The sequence below is a fragment of the Lissotriton vulgaris genome, chromosome 5 (genome assembly GCF_964263255.1).
Source record: "Lissotriton vulgaris chromosome 5, aLisVul1.2, whole genome shotgun sequence".
NCBI classification, from domain to species: Eukaryota; Metazoa; Chordata; class Amphibia; order Caudata; family Salamandridae; genus Lissotriton; species Lissotriton vulgaris.
The window spans coordinates 1,789,601,712-1,789,622,174 of record NC_141693.1 but is presented as its reverse complement, the minus strand read 5'-3'; the positions used below and the strand labels follow the sequence as shown (position 1 = coordinate 1,789,622,174).

The 20,463-nt window shown below is 47.7% G+C and overlaps 1 protein-coding gene across 7 annotated transcripts in view; it reads right to left on the bottom strand.

Annotated features, from left to right (window-relative positions):
* Positions 1–20,463, bottom strand: part of LOC147717179 (signal transducer and activator of transcription 5B) — a 1,664,723-nt gene that overhangs the window by 236,577 nt on the left and 1,407,683 nt on the right. For all 7 annotated transcript variants that reach the window (XM_086924123.1, XM_086924125.1, XM_086924127.1 and 4 more), the window contains one exon: positions 19,748–19,870. In XM_086924123.1, the coding sequence (XP_086780249.1) occupies positions 19,748–19,870 (123 nt within the window). The remainder of the gene's footprint in view (positions 1–19,747; positions 19,871–20,463) is intronic.

Below are 20,463 nucleotides of genomic sequence, written 5' to 3'. Positions count from 1 at the left end.
GGATGTCTGGCTTGAAACCAGATATTCTTAGCCAGGCATGTCTCCGAAGCATAACACTGGTGTTAATGGCGCGCGCAGCGGTGTCAGCCGCATCTAGAGCGCACTTTATGGAAGCGTTGGAGATCAGCTTCCCCTCCTGGATTAGCATCTCAGCCCCTTCCTTATATTGATCAGGCAGGTGTTGCAAAAGGGTCTCTAGGGTATCGTAGTGCGCCCTGTCATAACGCGCTAGGAGCGCTTGTGTGTTTGAGATGCGCCATATGTTAGCCTCAAAGGCCTTGGACTCTTTGTCTGGGGGAGGAGCATCACCCGTAGTCTGAGAGTTGGCCCTCTTCCGGGCATTCGAGACGACCAGGGAGTCCAGAGGCAACTGTCCTTTAATGTAAGTTGGATCAGTGGGCGCCGCTTTGTACTTTTTGTCAATCCTCGGGTTGATGACTCTCGCCCTGGTGGGTTCTTTGAAGACCTCAGCAGCGTGCTTCAAAACGCCTTTCAGCATTGGCAGAGTTTTCACAGTCTTTTCAGACACAGAAAAGGTGTCAAAGAGGAAATCTACGTCCACAGGGTCAGCATGCAGCTGGACATTGTGATTGGCTGCTGCCCGCTCAATGAGGGCATTGAAAGCAGCTGAGTCTTCAGTAGGTGAAGTTTTAGCAGAGAAGAGCTGAGGGTCTTGTCCTGAATGTGGATCCCCGGGCTCACCACCGGCAGACCAGGGCTCTGTCACATCCTCTGGGTCTGTGTAGACTGGATAGCTATATTCATCCTCTGCATCGCCCTCACCATCGTCCACGTCGGAGTGAGTGGGCGAGACCTCGTGAGCCTGTGGTGAAATGGGTTCCACCAGAGCTGGGGCACCAGCAGAGTCCATTTTCCTCTTTAGGGGGATTTTGTAAGACTCCAATTGGGGTTCTGGGGTGATTTTCCTCTTAAGAAGGGAAAGCCTGCCCGTTTCAGCGTCGATGAAATGTTCTTGACGCTCCTCCTCCGAAAGTTGTCGAGGCCGCGGGCCAAGGACCACCAACGATGCCTTTGGCGTCGAAGATACCTTCTCGGGCACGCCGGCCCCGGGTCTAGCAGCGAAAGCCTTCGGCGCCGTCTTAGGCGGCAAGGTAAAGAGGATCGGCGTGGACGCCTTCGCCGGTTTCTCAAGAGGCTTTGCAGGCGGGGGGTCCTTCGGCTCGGCTGCTGCGGTGCCGTCCCTTATGCGCTGCAGGGACTCCGTGACCTTCTTCGTGAACGCGGCTGATGGACGTGCCGGTTCGACGGGGTCCTTCGAGGACGGTTTCGGAGTGGAGTCCTTCAAGGCCACTTTCGGGGTCGACACACTTGGCGCAGGCCCCTTGGCCTTGTCGTGTGGAGGCGGGGCAGAGAGGACCTTCGGGTCATCGGGCCGCTTCTTCGGGTCTGCATGAGTCTTCTTGGTGTCGTCAACAGCCTTCTTGTGGTCGACACGACCCTTGCCGGCGTCGATAGTCTTCGGCTCCGACGCTTTAGCCTTCGACGTGGTAGCCTTCGGCTCGGCCATTTTGACTTGGCCCTTCGACTCGACTACCATTTAGGTTTCTTCGGCGCCGAGGCCTCCGAAGTCTTCGAACCGACCAATGCGATGCGCACTTTCGGTTTCGATATCTGCCCTTGCGCAGCATCTGGTGTTGAGACCGTAGGTTTCACTTTCGGTTTTCTCACCGGGAGTGACTCAGTACCAATGTTCGTGGCCGGGCCTGCAGGCGGGGCCGAGGAACTCACATCAAGGTATTGGGTAAGGCCCGAAGGCGATCCCTCGACCTGGGCCTTATCGATTGGCACGGCCCCCGAGTCAGTCTGAGGAAGCTCCTCGTCCCAGCTATCCTCCATGGCCCCTAGGGCCCCGTCGTCGTCTCCTACCTCCTCGACGACTTCTTCGTTCTCGAAAGCCTCGGCCTCAGCGTCGTAGTCTTCCTCGACATCCGACGCGGGGTTAGATTGTGAGACGTCCAGGATATCTTCATCCTCGACCTCCCCAGCATCGAAAATGTCCGTAGGCACCGTAGCAGATTGCCTGGCCTCCAGGCGCGCAGCTCGACGGAGCTTGAGTGTCTTCTTGGACCGGAATCTCGAACAGGCCATACACTTGGCCTCATCGTGGTCCGGCGACAGGCACTTGTTGCACACCGGGTGGACATCGATGTGTGGGTACTTCGAGTAACACACCGGACATCTCTTGAATGGACTACGGTCCATGATGGATGGTCGATGAGTCTGGAGCGTCGACAAGGCCCTCCGCGCCGAAAGCACGCGGAAGTACAGAGCTCGGCCCGGAGCCGAGGAAAAGTTGGTAAGCCGAACGCAAGACAATACCGACGCAAGACTAAAGACCTTTTGGTCTCGAGGAAAGTTTACTGTTTCTTTATCGATTCCGACAAGAGGGAACCCAAGACATCCGAACCCAATGGCGGAAAAAAACAATCTGGGGATGGAGTTGATGCCCATGCGCACTGTAGTCCAGGGGAGGAGCCACCTATCTCGTGATACTTCGAAGACTCTTCCAGGACAACAATGTGCAATCATCTGGACCCAACACCAGGTGGCGATCTATGCACAGATATGAATTCAGCAGCCCACATGCCTCGAACTTCCTAGCACCCATTTGTCTGTAGTTCTGGATTGCCAGATGGGGAGTAATTGCATAAGATGCCCCCCGACAGGTGTTAGATGATCGGGGGGAAGTGTAGGTAAGTCACTGTTTGCTAGGAGAGGGGGAGGTACGTGTGTGGAACTTCTACCTATACCCTTGCCATTGTTACCTCTGTACCCTCCTCTAAAGAAGCCTCTGGAAGAGTAGGAATGATTGTTGCCGTTGTAGGGTGCAGCACTAGTGTCTGAAGATATGATTTTTGACCACCCCCCACGATAGAAGGAGCGACGAAAGGAGCCAGGATTAGAAGGAGACTATAAGGCTCCCATAGATTTGGCTACTTCTGCATCCTTTTACATATTTTCTAAGGAAGTATCTACTACAGGTCCAAAGAGATGTTCTTTATTGAATGGTGTGTTTAAAATGCATTGCTAGACTTCAGGTTTGAATTCAGAGATCCTTAACCCTGCATGCCTCCTTAATAACACGCTATTATTGATTGATCTAGCTGCAGTGTCAGCGGCGTCTGAAGCACACCTAATTGATGAATTTGAGATGACCTTTCCCTCTTGAGCTTTAGCCTTATGCTCATCTGGTAGAAATTGGAGCAATTGCTCCATCTTGTCCCAGTGTGCCCAATCATACCTGGCTAGAAGGGCCTGTGTGTTGGCAATACGCCAGTGATTTGCTGCTTGGGCGTCTACCCTTTTACCGGAGGCATCTATCAGTTTGGAGGATCTGTCTGGAGGTGGGGGGGGGGATGTGGGGAGGAGGTTGGGGGAGAGATACCATTACGTTTGTGAATTGGTCTGTTTACGGGCATTAGAATATACTTAAGAGGCCAGTGGTAACTGCCCTTCTATAAAAGCTGGATTTGATGGTGCAGGCTTGTACTTTTTGTCTATCCTGGGGTGAGAAAGCGAGCTCTAACAGGATCTTTAAATAGATCGTCTGCATGTCTCATTATGCCTTCGAGCATGGGGAGAGTATGAGTGGAGCTTTGTGAGCTACTAAGGGTTTCAAATAAGAAGTCCTCTTCTAGGGATTCTTTATGGAAATGTATTCCATGATAATCTGTAGCTCTGGATAGTAATTCTATGTACCCTACATTGTCATCTGGTGGGGAAGGCTATGTATGGTAAAGGTCTGGTTCATTATCTGAGGATGATTCAGTATTATAGTCCTTTCAGGGATCTGCTGACAAAAATCCCCACCTTTCCCATCATTCTCATCATCAGGTTGTTGAGGAGAGTTAGTTGATGTAATTAGTAAGTGATGTAACTGTGGGGAAGGAGGTTATGGAAGAAGATGAGGAGAAGGTTTAGTACCAACATGCTTCCTCTTCAAAGGAATATGATAAGTGTTCTCTGATTTTGGCTTACGTTTTTGAGGCCAGTCAGTCAGTCAAAACACTTTATTCGATTACTTAAAATCATAAAAGACAATATAAACATTTCATAACAAATATATACATCCAATCATAGTTACAATTGTCATACGATGTACAGAGTATAATAAAATTCCATGATAAAAAATTAAGATAATATCTTAATAATGAATAAAAGTCCGACAGGGAAATTATGAACAGCTAGTCTTTTGGCCTTATTCCGTACAGCAGCCACCAAGAACCTAGCAACACCAAAAATGTCACGAGTACTGCTTAGCAACTGCAGATAGATAAGAGCGGGCCTAACTTGTAGAAAACCCGCCGCTCTCAATATCGGGACTAAAAACTTTTTCCTAATATCCGCATAATACTCACAAAATATAATAAAGTGCATTGTGTCTTGGATAGAAAAGTTATCACAACTACAAGAGTTAGAATTTCCAGGTTTGCTCCAGACTGGTAAAGAACCAAGAGACAAATGAATTATATTAAATCGGAATCTAATCAAAAGTTGACGATGAAAAGGGATTGTAACAATTTTTAGGTACGGCTCAAGTGAGGGAGAAGTAAGTAGGACATAATTAGCTCTTACACAAGGTTTCTTCAACTCCAATTCTTCACGATCCAATGATAGCATACCCAAATAGTTTTTCTTTGTCCAACTTAAATATTCTTTTTTAATAAGATCAGGTGATGTGTACATCTGAGGGAGCCCTGAGTTTTGTAAACATTTCTTTGATAAAAGTTAACCAGGGCACCCTATCAGCCTTTTCCATTGAAATACAATCATTTTAAATAAGTTGGTTTAATGTGATTTCTCGGTTCAGCCAGGTCTTTATCCAACAAATCAATGGGTCAACTTTCAACTGATTGGTAACATACCCCAACCATAATTCTGTGTGCAATGAAAATGTGGGGGTGGATTGAGGTACAGCCAATAGGGATCTTAAAAATTTGATCTCTGCGACCTGTATCTTATCTTCTCTTGTGGTGTAAAGCCCCACATAGAAGCACCATACGTGGCAATAGCCAGGCATTTGGATTTATAAACATTCAGAAGTGCCTCCATGGGTCTTACCCCCAACCGCTTCGCAAAGCCCATCAGTGCCGCCGTAGACCTAGCTATAGCGTTACTTTTGATCTTCTGTTGAGGACACCATGAACCTCTTTCATAGAAGAGGACCCCAAGGTATGTGAAGACGGGTACTCTTGTTACCTCTTCACCTTTGCATAAAAAGGGTTTTAGTTTTAGACCCCTGGGATGGTTACCAACAACCATCACATGTGACTTTTTGTTATAAATCTGCAGGTCCAAAGATCCCATAAAGCCACCAAAGGAGTCCAGCAACCTCTGGAGACCAAGGCCAGTACGGGCCAATAATACTGCATCGTCCGCGTATAGGAGACAGGAATTACAGAATCTCCTATAGGCGGAACATCCAGAGAGGCCCCCTCTAAGGACTTATCAAGAGCATTGATATATAAAGTAAAAAGAAGGGGCGCATCCCTGCCTAACATCCCGCTTAGATCTAAAGTGACTGGTGCATCTACCTTCCCTTGTAACCCTGACTGACGCTAAAAGACCCTGGTGAAGAGCAGCTAAAAAGTTTACCAAAGATGGGTCAATCCCTCTACTCAACAAAATTGACCAAAGCTTTGCCCGGTTGAGCAGGTCAAAGGCCGAGGAAAGGTCCATAAAGCCCATATAGAGCAGCCCTTCCTTGGCCAAAGTGTATTTGCTTATCAAAAGATACAAATTCAAACATTAGTCAAGGGTACTTCGCTTGTCCCTAAAGCCGTATTGAAGGTTGGAGAGGACCCCTCTATCCACCTGGAAATAGACACAGTGAAGACAACGCGTTGGGCATGGAAAGGAATTGCGAAGAGGGCGTGTCAAAAGGAATTATATGCTCCATCCATGCCAATAGGGGGAAATCCCCTTCTTGCTCCACTAACAGACAAGGCAACTACAATGAGGGCGAAGGCTCATGACTTGGAGAAAGGCAGTTATTTATACCCAGATGGAATTTTCATGACAATTGAGCAGATGTGCAAATTGCAAACACCTACAGCGTCAGACATGCTTTTGTACTATCAGATTAGGGTGGCATGTAGGGCTAGATATGTAGACTTCCCCCAATCGCCACCCACATTGCCAGCGTTAGAAAGGAATATGCTACTTACCAGTATGCATCTGTTCTTGGCATGTAGGGCTGCTGACATTCATATCTGTGCATAGATCGCCGCCTAGTGTTGGGTTCGGATGATTGCACATTGTTGTCCTGGAAGAGTCTTCGAAGTATCACGAGATAGGTGGCTCCTCCTTCGGACTACAGTGCGCATGGGCATCCTCAGATTGTTTTCGTCATCTGCCTCGCAGAGATGGAGTATAGTACAGTAAGAATTGTCCATGCAAAGAGTGAATGCTGCAGCTGCGACAGGTACCGGGGAGGTGGGTGGGTGATATGAATGTCAGCAGCCCTACATGGCAAGAACAGATGCATACTGGTAAGTAGCATATTCCGTTTGAGGCATGTGGGCTGCTGAATTCATATCGGTGCATAGAATGTATAGCAGTATCTCCCTTAGCGGTGGCTACCTGTGTCATCTGCAGCAGTATGAAAAAGAGTTTTGAAAACAGCCTGTCCTACAGCAGCTTGCTGTTTTGAATGTACATCTACACAATAGTGTTTTGTAAATGTATGTGTTGTTGTCCATGTGACTGCTTTACAAATTTCGTGTAAAGGAATATTACCCAGGAAAGCCATGGATGCCCCTAGCTTGCATGTGGAATGCGCCCTAGGGGGAACTGTTAAGGTGCGTTTTGCCTTTAAGTAACATATCTGAATGCACTTAACGATCCATCTGGCTATACCCGATTTTGAAATAGGGTTCCCTTTGGTTTGCGGTGAGAAAGCAACAAACAACTGTTTAGTTTTTCGAAATGCCTTAGTTCTGTCCATCTAGAGTATGCAAGGCCCTTTCAGCTACTGTCTGTGGATTTTGAAAGAACACTGGCAGTTTGATGGTTTGATTTATGTGGAAATGGGATACCACCTTTGGCATGAATTTAGGGTTTGTTCTGAGAACTACTCTATTTGCCTGTTTTTGGATGAATGGCTCTTGATTAGTTAGGGCTTGGAGCTCGCTAACTCTTCGAAGCGAAGTAATGGCAATAAGGAAAGCCACCTTCCAAGTAAGAAATTGTATTTCGCATGAGTGTAGTGCTTCAAAAGGTGGTCCCATAAGTCTGGTTAAAACAATGTTTAGATTCCAGACTGGTGAAGGTGGGTGTCTTGGAGGAATTATGCGTTTGAGTTCTTCCATAAACGCTTTAATTGCTGGCACCCTAAATAGTGAAAGGTGTTGCCTGTTTTGAAGATATGCTGCTAACGCAGCTAAATGTATCCTGATGGATGAATAGGCTAAATTGCAGCGTTGTAGGTGCAAGAGATAGCAAATGATGTTTTGAGTAGAAGCATCAAGTGGGTTTATGTCATTGTTTCTGCAGTAAATGACGAAACGTTTCCACCTAGCTGCATAACATGCCCTGGTAGTGGGTTTTCTTGCCTCCTTGATAATGTTCATACAGTCTGGAGGCAAGTTTAGGTACCCAAACTCTAGGATTTTAGGAGCCAGATCGCCAGGTTCAGCTGTTGCGGATCTGGATGTTGGATTTCTCCATGGCTCTGAGTTAGAAGATTGGGTGGGAGTCTCAGTCTTTGATGAGGCACCACTGACAGTTCTAGGAACGTTGTGTACCATGGTTGCCTCGCCCATGTGGGAGCAACTAGGATGAGCGTCAGTGAATGTTGGCGTAGTTTGCGTGCCACTAGCGGTATTAATGGAGCTGGGGGAAAAGCGTACGCAAATTTGCCTGACAAGTTTATCCATATCGCTTTGCCTTGCGACTGTGGATGTGGGAACCTGGCGGCAAAGTACTGGCATTTTGCGTTTTCGCTTGTGGCAAACAGATCTATCTCCGGGTGTCCCCACTTCCGGAAGAATGGTTGGAGCACTTTGGGGTGAATCTCCCATTCGTGCATTTGTTGACTGTGCCTGCTGAGCAGGTTGGCTACTTGATTGTCCTTGCCTGGGAGGTGCTCTGCCATAAGAAACATGTTCCTTTGAATGGCCCACTTCCACATTGCTTGAGCCAAGTGCGACAGCTGTGGCGAGTGTGTTCCTCCCTGTTTCTGAATGTAATACATAGCTGTCATGTTGTCTGTCCGGATCAACACGGTTTTGTTGCATAAGTGTGCCTTGAATGCTTTTAGAGCTAGAAAGATAGCCATCAGTTCTAGAAGGTTGATGTGCATCTTCTTTTGTTGTACAGTCCAGAGTCCCTGTACTGTGTAGTGTAGGACATGGGTTCCCCATCCTAGTAGGGATGCGTCCACGGTTAACACTATCTGTGGGACAGGCTCTTGGAACAGTCGTCCTTTGCAAAGGGTTTGTGGATTCCACCAATGCAGAGAGTTGTATGCCCGACTGGTCACCAACACTAGGTCCTGTAATTGCCCTTGAGCCTGGTTCCACTGCCTTGCTAGGCACTCTTGGAGAGGACGCATGTGTAGTCTGATTCAGAAAAGGGGGTGGTGATGAACAGAGTGTCTGAATTAAGCAGACCACTCTTACCCAGTCCAAAGATCAGGGCTTGATCCATAACCGTTTTTTAGCTCACGGCACCATCCCAGCTCAGAACTTGGCTATATGCAAATTAGTCTGACCCTGGCCCAGTGCATCATGGGAACAGGGCAGACCAAACTACCAAGCCAATTCTTATACTGGGAAGGCAACAAGCTTCCGGGGACCGGTTTCTGGCATTTCAGCCGTCTTCGGCCCGGCTTGCTTGAATCCTGATGGTGCAATGAGCAAGGGACTCACATCTGAGTATACCCTTCCACGCTTATGGTGGACAAAAATGATTCAGAAAAGGGGGTGGTGATGAACAGAGTGTCTGAATTAAGCAGACCACTCTTACCCAGTCCAAAGATCAGGGCTTGATCCATCACCGTGTAGTCTGGCATGAGGGACTATGAATATGCACAAGGCCATCATGCCTATTAGTTGCATAAACACTCGAGCTGGTACTGAGTGTTGGGGCCTGAATTTTTGGATCAATGATAGCATGCCGTTGATCCGTGCTGCGTTGGGATACGCTTTTGCTGCCAGTGTATCTATAGTTGCTACCAGGTATTGTTGCACATGGGAGGGTTGCAGATGTGATTTTGGTTAGTTTAGCGAGAAGCCTAAACTGTGCAGGAGATGGATGGTTTTTTATATGTGGTTGGTACACTGCTGGGCCGATGGCGCGTGTATTAGCCAATCGTCCAGATATGGGTACACATGGATGTGTTGCCTTTTGAGATGTGCCGCCACTGTAGCTAGACATTTGGTGAAGACGCGTGGAGCTGTTGTGACATCAAATGGTAGTACTTTGAACTGGTAGTGCTGTCCTTGTATGGTGAACCTGAGATACTTTCTGTGAGCAGGGTGTATTGGTATATGAAAGTATGCGTCTTTGAGGTCCAGAGTAGCTAGGAAGTCTCCCTTGCGAAGCAATGGTAAGACTTGCTGGAGAGTGAGCATATGAAAAAGCTCCGACAAAATGTACAGGTTGAGGGGCCTGAGGTCCAATATTGGTCTGAGAGACCCGTCCTTCTTTGGAATTAGGAAGTATAGGGAGTATACTCCTGTTCCCTGATGTTGTAGTGGGACTGGTTCTATTGCCCCCTTTTGCAGCATACTGATGACCTCTTGCTGCAGTAGTGTTATATGTTCCTGTGACATTGGACGGTGCACGGGTGGTATGTTGGGTGGGGTTGAGGTGAGTTCCAGGCAATAGCCATGTTGGAAAATTTGCCTGACCCATTTGTCTGTTGTGATATTTAACCAGATTGGCAGAAATTGTTGTAGTCTTCCCCCGACCGGTGTTATATGGTCTGGGGGTAGTTCCAAGAAGTCACTGTTTGGTGTTAGTGGAGGATCTATTTGCATTTCCTCCACGACCCCTTCCTTTGGTGTTATTGCCTCTGTATCCACCCCAATTAGTGTTTTTGCTGTATGTGGATTGCGTGTTACTTTTGTAGCTGGAGGATTGCTGTGATGTATTACTTTGCGCTCCTCCTCTATAATTGGAGCGACGAAAGGAGCCCCGGTGTTGCTGGGACTGGAGAGCTCCCATGGACTTTGCTGTTTCTGCATCCTTTTTCATTTTGTCCAGAATTGAGTCAACTGCTGGATAAAATAAAAAGTCTGGGTTGATGGGCTGATTAAGAATTGTGGATTGAACTTCATTCTTAAAGCCGAATATGCGGAGCCATGCATGTAGCCAGGTTCTGAGCTGGGATGGTGCAGTGAGCGGTATGGCGGGGCTGTAGAACTAGAATGTTGATCTTGGCTAAGGCCTGCTGGCAATGCCTCGACCTGAGTCTCTGATATAGTTATAGTGTCTATATGAGGCGGTGTACTCACGGTTCGCCCCTCTTCGTCATCGGAGTCGTCTTCAACAGCTACGATTTCTTGATCGTATTGCTCGAGATCGACGATTTGGTCCTCCTCCTCGAGGTAATCATCGGAGCTCCGAGTAATGGTTTTCGTCTTGATCCGATTCTTCGGCGCTCGCTAGTTCTTCCTCATCGTCGTATATATTATCGGGCTCTGGTGCCGACCGCTGCATTTCTTGCCTCGCCGCCCGTCGATTCCGGATAGTCTTTTTTGACTGGAACTGGGCACAGGCCATGCAACTATCTTCTTTGTGATCTGGAGATAGGCATTTGTTGCACACGGGATGCTTATCTATGTGCGACAACTTCGAGTTGCACTGCGGGCAGTATTTGAATGGACTTCGTTCCATCGACGGCTGTTCCACGTGGTGTCGAGAAGGTCTCACGGCCTGATTCGACGACCAAAGTGCAATAGATGTTTAGAAAGTGTATCGTACCGAGCGCTGAACAATACCGACGGATCCGAAGGCCTTTTGGCCTTTAGAGAAAAGTTTGTTAATTCCGAACTTGGAGTGTTGGAAAGTACATCCGAACCCAATGGCGGAAAAAAACAATCTGAGGATGGAGAGGATAGTCCGAAGGAGGAGCCACCTATCTCGTGATACTTCGAAGACTCTTCCAGGACAACAATGTGCAATCATCCGGACCCAACACTAGGCAGTGATCTATGCACAGATATGAATTCAGCAGCCCACATGCCTCGAACATATATTATCAAATCCGTCTCCCCGCAAACTGATAACGCGCATTTACAGCATAACACAGGGAGACTCCCCTATAATCTCCACCCCATCTAAAGCAGATTGGGAGAGAGAACCTGACCTATCTATCACAGACAAACAATGGCACTTCTGCTGTTCACAACTGGAACACCTCTCACTAAATTATAGATTGCGGCTTATCCACTTCAACTTCCTACACAGAGTGTATCGCACACCACCTCAATTACACCGCATGGGATAACATCCAGACACAAGATGCTGGAGATGTGGAGCCAAGAGCGCCACGTTTACACACTTGGCATGGGACTGCAGACCATTAACACAATTCTGGTTTGAAGTATTTAGACATATTGGCCACATCACTAACAATCAGTTACTTGTTACACCATTGGTAGCACTGCTGGGTTTTGTTTTAGACGTCCCAAAGGGTTCCCGCAAACTCACGGCGATGTTGCTGTTGTGCGCAAAGCGTCAGGTGGCAATGCACTGGAAGAAACAACATCCTCCTACGATAGCAGAGTGGCTGAATGCTGCCACATACTGCAGGGACCAACTACCCCACTATTGGGAACTAATGCCAAGCAGATCCAGACCTATAGATATATGGGAACCCTTTGCAAGGTGGCTGGGATCGGGTGGGGCTGACCTCCGGGGCGACCACACCACGTGAAATAACATAAATAGCTGCGAGTTCGATGCCACTACCCTTAATGCGGTATATATAGATCACGTACAATGCTGCAGATGGCAGTCTGTTGATGAAAGTGTTGATAGGAAAAATTGTTTCTGGGTCCTATCACACCAACAACCGAGCTGTCATACAGTGTGAACGGTGCTAGTCTGGTATTTTGAGGGGATGGCAGGAGGGGGGAAGTTTTTATTCTTCTTGATGATTTACAAGATCAAATATATTAGGTTATAACTGGAGCCATATTCAAACTCAACACTATGAGCACAAAGATTTACGAATCGCTGCCGGCCCTATGGGATGTTGGCATAAAAGCTGTGTTATTTACTTTGAAATTAATATTTTACGTGCTGCCGGCCCCCGGGTTGTAGGCAAATAGCTGTGTAAACTGTGAAATATGCAATAACATTTTTTTTTTTAAATGATCACGTCCAGAATCTGTGACTGAACTTTGGGTCTGAAACAGACACTCTTTCCCCAGACAAACTTCTCATTACTGCAGCATTTCCAACCTGCCTCGTGGCATCAATTAGTCTAGCTAATCATTGCTGTTCATCTTTGAGTATAGCATTAGCTTTAGCCTTATCTTTGTCAGATAACTTCTCGAGCAATGGCACTATATAGTACCACAGTTGTCGGTCAACTCTAGCAACTTGACCCTGTCACCAGGTAGGTCGCCCCCCCCACCCGCCACACGGTCCTCCTGTGCGGCTGTCCCGCTGCCGCCACCCGCTGTGTCGTGAACTGCTTGGTTTGCCTGTGCCTGTTATTTCCTGATTTCGACCTTTAATTGTGCTGCCATTGACCGTTTTCTTTTTACAGTTTTTCGCTTACTGGTGCCCTCTGTGCCCTTCTCCCCCCTGCCCCTTTTGCCTTCTGTATCGCCCCCCACCCGCTCCCCTCCCTCGTGCTTTTCCGCCGCTGCCTCCGTGCGGCCCCGCCCCCATGGTGCCCCCTTCTCCCCCCTGCCCCTTTTGCCTTCTGTATCACCCTCCCCACCGGTTCTCCTCCCTCGCGCTGCCTCCCGTGCGGCCCTGCCCCCCTGGTGCCCTATTCGCCGCTATGCTCCCGCCTCCCAGCTGCACCTCCCTCCCACAGCCCCTCATATGGAGGCCGCGCAGCAGACGCACGCCAAAGGCAAGCCCGTCTGCGCCCGTCCGCTCCCAGCACCAGAACCCCTGGCCCCCGCCGAAACCAAGAAACCCGACGGAGATACGACACCACCACCCTCCACGCACTCAACACCGGCCGAACATCTGCCTGCTACCAAGCCACCCCAAAGCGCACCCACGGACCCTTCTCCTGACAAGTCTGCAAATTCACCTGCGTCCGAACCTGCACCCCACCGCCGGGACCAGACAACAATAACAACCACCTCAAGTTCATCCTGCTCAACACCCGCTCCGTCCATAGGCACGCTGTCGAACTCTGGGACCTCCTCGACACAACAGCACCAGATGTCGCCTTCCTCACAGAAACCTGGATGAACGCCTCCTCATCCCCCGACATCCCCATAGCCATCCCGGACGGCTACAAGATCACTCGAAAGTACTGCGTCAACCAAACAGGAGGAGGAATCGCCATCATCCACAGGAACACCATCGGCGTCACAACCAACTCCGAAGGTGCCCTCACCACCGCCGAACACCTACACTTCCAGATCCACACCGACCCCAAGACCACCCTCAGAGGAACCCTCATCTACAGACCCCCGGGCCCATGCACACAATTCAGTGAAGCCATCGCCGACTTCATCAGCCCACATGCCCTCGCCTCATCAGACTACATCCTCCTAGGGGACCTGAACTTCCACCTGGAGAACAACAACAACAACACCATCATGCTGCTTGACAACCTTGCCAACCTCGGACTCAAGCAACTGGTGAACACCCCCACCCACTACGCCGGCCACACGCTCGATCCCATCTTCTCTGCCAGCAGCCATGTTGCCATGAGGGACTCCATCGGACTACACTGGACCGATCACAGCTGCATCCACTTCATTTTTCAGAAGACTACATCCCACCACCGCCTGCAACAGATCCCCCGCAGATGCTGGAGCAAAGTCACCACAGACCAGCTAACCACATCACTGAGCCAGAACCCACCAATCAACACTGCTGAAACCAACGACGCAGCCCGCAACCTCACTCAGTGGATCATCAACTGCGCCGACGCCCTTGCACCACTGAAGAACCCTCCAGGCAAGCCCGGCAACAGGAAAACCACATGGTTCACCGACAACCTAAAAAAATCTAAGAAATCCTGCTGAACCCTCGAGAAAACTTGGCGCCGCGAACCGACGACAGAAAACCGGACAGCCCTCAAGAACGCCACTCGCAAACACCACCAGCTGATCTGCACCACCAAAAAGACATCGTTCAAATAGCGGCTGGACAACAATATACAGAACAGCAAGAAACTCTTCAGCATTGTAAAAGAGCTCTCCAACCCCAGTGCCAGCAGCAACAACATCACACCGGCGCAAGACCTTTGCAACTCCCTCGCCACGTTCTTTCACCGCAAGATCGCCGATATACAAGACAGCTTCGGTGCCCAGACTCCGCCCCCAGCCACCGAACTAACGCCCCCTACAACCACCCTCTGCGCTTGGACTCCCATCAGCACTGAAGACACCGCCCACGCTATGAACACCATGCACTCCGGCTCTCCTTCCGACCCATGCCCTCACCACATCTTCAACAAAGCCAACACCATGATTGCACCGCACCTACGGAACGTCATAAACAACTCCCTCGCGTCCGCCACCTTCCCAGAGAGCTGGAAGCATGCAGAGAACAACACCCTACTGAAGAAACCCACAGCGGACCCTAAAGACCTTCCGCCCCATCTCTCTTCTTCCCTTCCCTGCAAAAGTTATAGAGAAGATCGTCAATAAACAGCTGACCGCATTCCTCGAGGCCAACGGCTCCCTCGACCCATCCCAGTCCGGATTTAGAGCCAACCACAGCACCGAGACCGCCCTCATCGCAGCCACCGACAACATCAGGACCCTGCTTGACAACGGAGAAACAACCGCCCTCATCCTCCTAGACCTCTCAGCCGCCTTTGATACAGTCTGCCATCGCACCCTAATAACCCGCCTCCACAACACCGGGATCCAAGGTAAAGCCCTGGACTGGATCACCTCGTTCCTCTCCAACAGAACCCAGATAGTCCGCCTCCCTTCCTTCCGCTCTGCGGCCACCGAGATCATCAGCGGCGCACACCAATGCTCATCGCTCAGCCCAACCCTCATCAATATTTACATGAGCCCCCTCGCCGCCATCGCATGCAAACACAACCTCAACATCATCTCATTCTCGATCTGCCAAAAAAAATCTACTAGCAAACCCCAGAATTTACAGAGACAGATGGGGCGGGAGGTCCTTCCACTCCCTTGCCCCCAAGATCTGGAATGCTCTTCCAGCAGACATCAAAGATCAGCCAGTTCACTCTCTTTTTCGAAAGGTCCTGAAAACCTGGTTTTTCAGGGAGACCTATATGTAATTTTCCCCCTCCCTCCCACAGCTCATACCATACCATCGTTAGCGCCTTGACGCCTACGGGCAAAGTTGCGCTATGTAAATTCTGTTTCAATTCATTCGCCGACGACAACCAGCTGATACTCTCCCTCACCAAAGACCCAGCCACTGCCAAACTCAACCTCCAGGAAGGAATAAATAACGTCGCAGAATGGATGAAACTTAGCCGTCTGAAACTGAACTCAGACAAGACGGAGGTCCTCATCCTCGGACCATCCCCATCCACCTGGGCCCACAGCACTGGGCACCGCACCGACACCCACTGACCACGCACGCAACCTGGGTTTCATCTTGGACTCCTCTCTCACGATGACCAAGTAAGTCAAAGCCATCTCATCCTCATGTTTCAACACCCTGCGCATGCTCCGTAAGATCTTCTGGTGGATCCCTACCGGAACTAGAAAGACAGTCACCCAGGCCCTCGTGACCAGCCGACTAGACTACGGGAATGCCCTCAACGCAGGAACCTCAGTTAAACTTCAGAAAAGACTCCAGCGCATACAGAACGCATCCGCACGACTCATCCTCGACATCCCTCGCCACAGCCACATATCAGCCCACCTGAGAGACCTGCACTGGCTCCCCGTCAGCAAAAGGATCACGTTCAGGCTCCTCACCCACGCACACAAAGCGCTCCACGACATAGGCCCCGAATACCTCAACAACCGCCTCATGTTCCACACTCTAATCCGCGAACTCCGCTCCGCCAGCCTCGCCCTCGCCACCGTCCGGCGGATCCGCAGAACCACCACCGAAGGAAGATCATTCTCCTACCTGGCGGACAAGATGCAGAACTCCCTCCCCGCCCACCTACGACTAACCCAGGACCACCTCACCTTCAGGAAACACCTCAAGACCTGGCTCTTCGAGCAGTAGCAGCCCCCCCACCCTTCAGCGCCTTGAGACCCTTAGGGGTGAGTAGCGAGCTCTATAAATGTATTGATTGATTGATTGAACTATTGACGTGTGCAAGCTATCTTTACTGCATCTGCTAACAAAAGGTTTACTCTCTTACCCATACCATCATACTTTCTAACTTCCTTATCAGTAGGAGCTTTACAGGGAGTGAATGGATTCCTTGGCCTGTGTTGGGATGAAGCAGAGAAAGGTGAATTGGTTCAAACTTGGTTTAAGATCCATGATGGCGCTGCAACTGTAGTCTTCTATTTCTTTTCTGTTCTTGAATGATTCACAGAACCAACGCCAGCGTGTTATATCATGAGAAGGCCAAGTTCCCTAAGATGGTCTAAGATGTGTACTGATCTTAAGGTTCTGTGCAACTTCTCTTTGTAGTTAAATAGAAAACAAGATTTTCTATTGAATAAGTAGGGAGACTGAGCGCTCAAAAGCCTTCTCTTTTAATGAATGGAATCTCCCTACATCATCCCGAGAATTTCTTGGTGCGGGTTCTGGACTAACATCCTAAGGAATTATTACCTTATTCCATTCTGTCTTTACTAGATGAATCAGGATGGTACTCCAGCAAGTGTATCTGCAGTGTTGTCACTAAAACATAGTGATCTTATACCATCCATATGGACATCAATCATGTGGTTTGTCTTTTCCCGGTCATCAGGAATGAAGTTATCATCTCCTGCACCACTATGCACCTTATTTGGAGAAGATTGGGCTTGCCAGGATGCTTCTTATCCTGGTAACAAAAGATCATGCTTGGGATGTGATTCTGGTATTGTAAGTAAAATGACTGGTGGTTGTGGAGTCAACACCACTTCAGGGTGAAAATGTGGAGGTACGGGAGGTAGTAGCAGTTGGTAGATATCCTTAGTCATATCCTGCAAAAAGTTTAACATCTGTATAAGAACTTGCTCCATACAATGTGAGAAGCGAGAGGGTGTGGCTTAATGGCTAGGGAGGCTGACTCCGGGGAACCAGGTTAGAGTCTGGCAGGAGGCTCAAACATCTGGTGATTCTGGGCAAATTACTTACTCTACCTGTGCCTACCGAAAAGAAAATGAATGTGTCCGTCTGTAGTCCAACTGGTGCTCATGTAAAGAGCTCTGATACCTTTGGGTCATGTTTGTGCTATATGCAACTGCAAAAAAATTCTTCCTGTCTGAACTTTCATTGTGTGAATCTGAGTGACTGAACTTTGTATTCCCTGTGGTGGAAAAACTTCTTCAGAATCCACATATTAGATAATCAAGTCTTCCGCGTCAGTAGCACATCCCACCTCTTCCAGGTCACTGAAGAATTCTTCAATGTGGTCAAGCGTTGGATCATCCTGCCTCTCTACTTCCTCCTGACCTAACAAGGCCTATTGTAAAAGTCACTTTGGTGTCTGTAGCAGGACTGGAAATACCATCACTGTCAGAAATGGCAAGATGGTATGTAATTGAGAAATGGCTAAAGCAGAAGACACCATAGCAGACTTCCTGGCTGGGCACTTAAACTTAAAGGTCCTAAAATAGTTGCCAACATATTTGCGTCTACTTTTCTCGTTGACAAGTAGGGTCGGCGGTGGTAGAACAAATAGAGGAGTCGATGGTATTCTTGTTGGCTACTTCCTCTATGGCAAATTCAAACCAAGGGTGGTTTCCTCATCGAGAGAGTTTAATGCATCATTGATTGTGGCTTAGTCGGCGTATGTTCCATCACTGAGGTGCCAGGCAGACTTGCCTGTCTGGCCGATGGTTTTCCTGTCATTGATCACTTCACTGATGAACTGGCAACTCCGTGGCTGGATTCTGAGGTCACCTTAGATCTTTTCAAAGGTACTACATCCTCAGAGGGAAATACACCTCTTTTTTTCTGACTGTGCAGTTAGGCACCTAATCCTTTTTCTGCTTGGGAGCAGTGAACTACTGCTGCGCAAGTATCTACACCTTAAGGGAAGGATCAAAGGACCAGGTGTCTGCTTGCAAGTCTTATGTCCACACTTTCTGATGAGGTCTTAGAAGGCTTTTATTGGTGTTTTGAAGAGACAGCCTCCACTTTCTGCTCTAAAATAGTGAACACCATTCATTTCTTATGGTATTTTCAGGTCTTGGCTAACTAAATTTGACAGAGATTACATTCCTTAGAGTTGTGATTAGGATATGTTCCAGACAAACATTTGGCACTCATAGGTATCTTTATTCCCCCACAAGCCTAGCGTGCACTGAATACAGATTAATTCTGTGGAATTTCAACCATACTGAAACAAAGATGTTTTAACTAAGAAATTTTTTAAAAACATTTTAGCTAGTCTTCTTTTGGAAATAGCTCTCCAGACGTTTCCTCATACTGTACGTAAAGTAGAAAGATCAGGTACCTAGAAGGCTCTGGCAGGGCACAGTTAATTCTGCTGGCTTCTGACTGGTTGGAGTTTGGATAATTTACAATGATGTGGAGGATGGAAATGTTTACATTAGGCTCAGCATTGCTGAATTAACATGGTTACCAAGCACTATTCATCCTTCCACGGGGAATAACTCAAACAGATGATTATATGAAAGATCCATTGCCCGAGAAAACTATTTATTCCTGTGCCCAGAAGGGACTGAGAGTATGTTACTTTTGTAAATTGGCCATCAGGGCAGCATATTACAGAGGACAATGCTGTCACCAATTGCTATTATTCCTGATTAAATTTCTTTCTTTTTATACCTAAAATAATTTATTTGGTAAGACCATGAACAATCTATGTAAATGACCCAAAAACTGCAAGTAGGCTGAATGAAACCACAAAAAAATGGTAACCACTTGATGGTTATCTTAGCACAGCAAATCTTGAGTTGATACTATTTTCAGAAAAAAACAAAGCATATACTCAATTGCATAGTACTTTATCCAATTTTTCACAAACAGATATGGCTATTTTTTAGCTGTTTTCTTGGTTCCCTCTCTGCAAGTCACAAACTGTGGATGCATTTAGAATCCCCAAGATATGTGGGAAAAGGACACCTATTTCGCGGGGATATCTTTAGTACAAAAGGAGTTATGAAACCTTAAGCATGAAGTGCCCCAAACAACAAAAAAAAGGCTCAGCACAGGGAGGGAAAGGACTCAGCTGTTTAGGGAATTAAAACTTGAGTAAATGAATAAACTGTGCTCTTCATTGTAAGATTTGACTGCAGAGCCCAGCTATCACGTGAGAGTGAAGAATGTAAAGAATCTTGGCTTTTAATATACCATACAGCAGTTGCAAAGGCACTTTAACGCAATGCTAGACAACAGACTCCACCAATGCTATTGGTGAATAGTAATTATCTGCCCCAGGTCATTGAAAAGTCAGGACAGTGCTCCACAATAAAATTATCTTTTATAGTTGCAGACTTACCTTCACTTGAAACACCAGTTCGTTTCCGCCCACACTAAACTGTGACTCAAAGAGAATTGTGAACTTTTCTTCTGTTACTGATTCGGCTCCACGACGGTCTGACCGTTTGATTCTCTTGAGAGACTGTCACAAAGCAACCAACAGGAAAAAGTGCAATAAAATGTTTAGATGTTATTTTATGTAGCATTTATAAAGTGTGATGCAGCTGTTATGTATCACAGAGACATAGGTATAGTGTTACATTTGAGCCGCACAATCCAAGGTACCAATAGGTAGAATGAACCATTTCTGCATTCAGTTGATGGAACGGTTTCATGTACCCAGGGGCGAATTCAATACTTATATGGGACACAATAACAAACAATTGAAGGAAAGGAGCAAAATATATAGGAACTTTTTAAAGCAAGAAGCCTAGAATTGCACTTGCTTCCTCTTTGTGAATGATTTGTCAGTAACTGCACAAAGCTCCATAAGTACCAATACCATTAAGTATTATTGCAACATGTTTCACCTACAATCTTCTGCTCCAACATTCAGGCCAAACAAGACATGAACTATGATTAGCAATGAGAAGAGGTGCTCTGATAGTTCCTTCATCCATAAGAGAAAGAAAATGGGAAAACACAGTGGGAAAAACCTGGTAAAAAGGATACTTTAAAATATTTTTTTTTGTCCTCATAACCACCATATAGACAAAGTACCAAAATGAATTTACA